The 5,272-nt window shown below is 36.7% G+C and overlaps 1 protein-coding gene across 1 annotated transcript in view; it reads right to left on the bottom strand.

Moving 5' to 3' along the window:
• The window catches only part of LOC107685101 (A disintegrin and metalloproteinase with thrombospondin motifs 6-like), a 95,696-nt gene that overhangs the window by 64,676 nt on the left and 25,748 nt on the right, over positions 1–5,272 (bottom strand). The window contains exons 8-9 of the mRNA XM_016481588.1: positions 3,094–3,199; positions 1,100–1,246 (exon numbers count right to left, since the gene is read on the bottom strand). Coding sequence (XP_016337074.1) covers positions 1,100–1,246; positions 3,094–3,199 — 253 coding nt within the window. The remainder of the gene's footprint in view (positions 1–1,099; positions 1,247–3,093; positions 3,200–5,272) is intronic.

Below are 5,272 nucleotides of genomic sequence, written 5' to 3'. Positions count from 1 at the left end.
CTAGCATGTCTCCGACATAGTGATAACACTCGTTGCCTTCTCTAGTGCAGCTCAACCAGGTCTCGTCCCATTCGTCAATATTTGTGATATCACAACGAGTCGTTCGTTGTAGTTTTCGAAAAGTGATTTCTGTTAAATAAAATATCTCCTTTTGAAGTGGACTTTGAGCTTTGTAACTTTGCAGATCTTTTTCATGCTCAAACAGCAACATTACAGACTAAATAAAGTTGAAAAATTGAAAAAGCATAATAGCACCCATTTAACTACTATGTACTTACATTTAAATTAATGATTTCTGTTAAATAAAATATCTCCTTTTGAAGTGGACTTTGAGCTTTGTAACTTTGCAGATCTTTTTCATGCTCAAACAGCAACATTACAGACTAAATAAAGTTGAAAAATTGAAAAAGCATAATAGCACCCATTTAACAACTATGTACTTACATTTAAATTAATAATTTGGTACAATGCACTTATTGTGTACATACATGTTTTTACATTGTACATATATTTTAAAAACCTGCATGTAATTACATCTGTAAAGTGGGACTCTTTATTTTATAGTGTACTTGTTACAGTGTAATTATACTGTACATATAAGTACTGAGTAATATTAATTAACTACATGTACTTACTATATGGTTAGGGTTAGGATTTGGGTTTGGCTTATGGTTACTTGCATGAAATTATGCATAATTAATTGTTATTATAATAGTAAGTATGTGTAACAAGGACACCTTAAAATAAAGTCTTGCCAAAAAGTGTACTCAAAGTGTTAAACCTTGTTCTGCAAAACTTTTGTAAGATTTGCATTTGGTTCTACCAACATTAACTACGAGTAGGGTTAAGTGTATGCAGTGTATGCAACGCTTTTCTTAGAACGAGGGTTACAATTTCATGATGTTTTCGGACTAGATGATAATAGTTAAAAGTTGCATCTGGTTGAAAAGTAGTGATTCTAAACTCATACTTCTGCTAGGTTTTTGTGGGACTTCCTCACTGCTAATTAGACCAGCAAATGGATTAATGGATTATATTCTATTATATACGATTATATTACAGATAGAGCAAGCATTCTTCAAATACTATTTTCACTTACTCCAAAAAGCTGGTGATATAGTCCTTGCTGCAGGCTGACCAGGAGAAGGGGTTGGTGTTGGCTGTGATATGGGCCGCCATCAGCTTGGCTGTCTCGTGACCTTTGGTCCCACAGGAGTTCCCGATCCCATCATGGTTCATGCCAAAACTGTGAGATAAGCGGCAGATCATGAGCTTTGATGGATCACGTCAATCACATCGCTCAAGCAAACAAGCTTGGGCAGCTCTGAAAGAACAGGAGCGGAGGACATCTCCTTCAGCTAAGCTGTAAAGAGAGGCTTGGTAACAGCTGTGAGAAGAGGATAGACAGGTCAAAGGCCAGAGGCTGTCTGGAGCTCTGAAGGAACGTGAAAGTTGTAATCACTACCCTGATCCAGGCCTGTCAATCAATAATTACACGTTTGAGCAGACCTCAATCGGGCAGTCATCTCTTAATGAACCTGGCCTGCCTTTCCCCCTTCCTCCAAGTTGCTTTCATCTGCTCACGGGCCATTGGTGTACAAGACTGCTAAAGCATTCGGCCACATTCCTTGCCGGCAACTCCACAAATACATAATTTGAGCCATGCAAATTTTGTTCCCTTACATATCTGTCTGGATATTGTATGAAAAAGTCAGATCAACTTACGCCGAGACCTCAAAGCTTTCGTTGTCTATCCAAAAGCAGAAATCAGCCTCTAATGCATATAACATACCCCCCACCACATCACACAATTCCGCTGTGTTTTTTTAAGGCGCACATTTATGACATTTCACTCTACTCTCAATATAAATCAGAGCGGGAGAAACCTTCCCCACAAGAAGCAGGAGCTATTTTTACAACTGCTCTACAACAGAAGCAGACGCAAGATATAATAGAGGAAACTGCCATCTCGCTGAACTTAGCCGAAAAGCTACATAGACCAATAGATCATGGTTATTTTTCTAAGCTTTCAGGATAGGGTTCATTTGTCCAGACGTTCATTTGCATAATGATGTGTGTGCAGACGGTTCACGCTTTGCATTTTGGCTAGAGGAATATACATGGTAATGACCACAATAAATCCAATCCAGACACAAATACATTATGAGACGTGAAAGCGTCACATGTAGAATATTGAGCAATTTTTCAACCACCGAGAGCTTTAATCAAGTCCTTCAGGGGTGCATTCACTGAACAGTCGCACCGCTTTTGCATGCTGTATTTCACTTGCTACCCACAATCCAGTTTAACCAGATACTAAATGCTCTGAAACAGGTGTCAAATATGATAAAGTAAAGGAAAAAAATCTAAAAAAATAAAAATAAAAATAAAAATAAATTAATTTGAAAATTTTCCTAGAAAGTTCTTTAAAAAATTATATTTATATATTTTCAAAGGTTTTGTTAAAATAAGATTTTCTTGAGCAATAATAACAAAAGATTACACCAAACAGTTTTTTAGGAATTGAATTCTTTAAAGAGGCTTTTTTCTTTATTACGATATCAAAAAATATGAGTCATGGTGCTCATTCAGGAAAAGTGAGTTTGAATCTGGCTTGCTACATTCTTGTATCATTTTCCCCTAATTATTTCCTGCCCTAGGTCTTTGATTCTATGAATAGAAGTGCCAAAAATGTGTATAAACTCACTGTAAACAAGATGATTTAAAGGGATAGATCACCCAAAAATGACAATTCCATCATCACTTACTCATTGACTACATAGCCATTGACTTACATAGTGTTTTTTTTCCCATACTATGGACATCAATGGCTACCATCAACTGTTTGGTTACCCACATTCTTCAAAATATCTTCTTTTGTGTTCAGCAAAAGAAGAAAAAAAACTCATCAGGTTTGAGTTTTCATTTTTGGGTGAACTACTAAGTAAGCAATTGTAATAGTGATGCCTGCCTTAGTAAACACCACTAATTAAGAACAATTAACATATATTTTATCACATATGTCCATAACCATGAATGTTCACATTCATGCAAATGGTCAGAGAGACAAATAGAGAGAGAAAATATACTTACTTGTGTCCGATCTCATGTGCAATAGTGAAGGCTGAACCAAGGCCTATATCTTCATTAATACTACAGCTCCTCTCTGGCTCACACATTCCGGCTACGGATGCCAAACCTGGCCACACACACACAAACACACACACACACACACACACACACACACACACACATGAGGTCAGGTCAAGGTGTAGAAGTGCTACACTGAGTCACCACCAAAAAATGAGATTCTTCACATTAACCTCGACACCACTGAACTTGAAGCTGGTGAAAAGTTTATGCAAACGTTTTTTTAAATCACCAGGGGGTGGGTCAACTTTGACGGCTAGACGATTAAATAAAAAACAACTGATGTTGTAGCTGGAAAATGTCTAGACAAGGGGGTTAGATTAATAAATTCTACATCTGGTAACAAGGGACCACCTAGTAATTCAAGCCAGAGCTCGGAATTCAAGAAAACACATCACTTTGAGCCCCTAAAATATAGATGTTTTTATTATTCAAGGTTTCAGAGTTGCAAAAAGAGTGAAAGAAATCATTGTTTTCTTAATCCTGTTATGTTTGTTTTCTTCCAAATGAGATTTAGTTGACAATTTTTGGGTATTAACACAAAACCCACATAAGCTGAAATTTACTACTGACAGTGTTTTGGTCCCCAGCCTACAGGGACTTGGCTTTCTGAGAGGTTTGTACATTTTTAAGCCTTATGTTCCACTGTCATTTTCCTTGCCATAAAAAACAGCCCTGTTATTTAATTGGTATGGAATGAAGGAAACATTAAATGTACTCTCTGTTTTTATGAAGCAACGTTTGTAGCAAGTGTGGCGGCACTGACATAGAGCACTTGGATCTCACAAAACTTTCACAAATCTTTCTGTACACTGCCTACATAGGCAGCTTGATGACTGAAATGTGACATAAGAATTGACTGATTTAAAACACTCTTCATAGACAGCATCAAAGTTAAGCGAACAACACTCGACATTATGCGAAGTACAATGGAGAATCGACTCACAATTGAGGTTTGGCAAGAGGTTGATAGAGATTTGGATCATCATGTTGATAACCTAAAAACATGTTACTCCTATAAGCATAAAATACACACATTTTCAGGATAAAATTTAAGCTATATAAATTTGAATGAATTTGAGTTATTTAAAATAAAAAAATCAATGAGTTACTATTTAAAATGTAAAAAATACTGCAAATATATTTATAAGTGACAGTCTTTCGCTTTATGTTGGATTAATTTTGTGCTTTTCTGGGATTGTCTTCACATTTTTTGATACATTAATGAGAATTCATACAACTTTCTTCTGTGAAACAGAAAAACAAGAGAGAAATTCGGAGGGAATGGTTGCTCTTTTCCTTGCATTTACAATAAATGGGGCTTCTAAGCATCAAAAAGGATGCAAAAGGAGCATAAAAGTATCAAAACAAAACGCACATGAGGACATTTCCGTTAACCATAAAACAATATTATGAAGGGCAAAATTCAAAATACAGGAAAACACCTGTAAAAAATCTATACGCAAAATTCCTTCATTTTAAAGGGATAGTTCACCCAAAAATGAGAATTCTGTCATTAATTACTCACCCTTATGTCGTTCCAAACCCGTAAGACCTTCGTTCATCTTCGAAACACAAATGAAGATATTTTTGATTAATTCTGACAGCTCTCTGACCCTCCCATAGACAGCAAAGCAATTACCACGATCAAGGTCCAGAAACGTAGCAAGGAGATCGGTAAAATAATCCATGTGACATCAGGGGTTCAACTGTAATTTACTTGTAAAATACTTTTTGTACGCAAAGAATACAAAAATAACGACTTTATTCAACCTGGTGCCATTTTGGAGAATATCCACTGAACGTAAAAAGCATATGCTGGTCTGTGTCAGCTGCAGCATTTACAAATAACAGCGTATCTAAAAGTATGAGACAACAACAATCAAAAAACATACCATTAAAAGCTGTGCTTGCACAGGTTTTGCACGATCCTCTTCACTAAAATCCTTTGAGTCTCAATCGGGCTCAAACTGATAAGCAATATAGACGACGCCATTGTTTACAAAACAACTGGAGCACATGCCGCTGAGGTGAGGGGCGGGACGCTTAGACGCACACTAGAGGCGGTTTAGCCAATCACAACACACTGGACTAGCTAACCAATCCATTAGAGTCCATCGTG

This window comes from Sinocyclocheilus anshuiensis, unplaced genomic scaffold (assembly GCF_001515605.1).
Source record: "Sinocyclocheilus anshuiensis isolate Anshui unplaced genomic scaffold, SAMN03320099.WGS_v1.1 scaffold914, whole genome shotgun sequence".
Classification (NCBI taxonomy): domain Eukaryota; kingdom Metazoa; phylum Chordata; class Actinopteri; order Cypriniformes; family Cyprinidae; genus Sinocyclocheilus; species Sinocyclocheilus anshuiensis.
The sequence above is the reverse complement of the archived record's forward strand: the minus strand, read 5'-3'. Positions and strand labels throughout refer to the sequence as shown.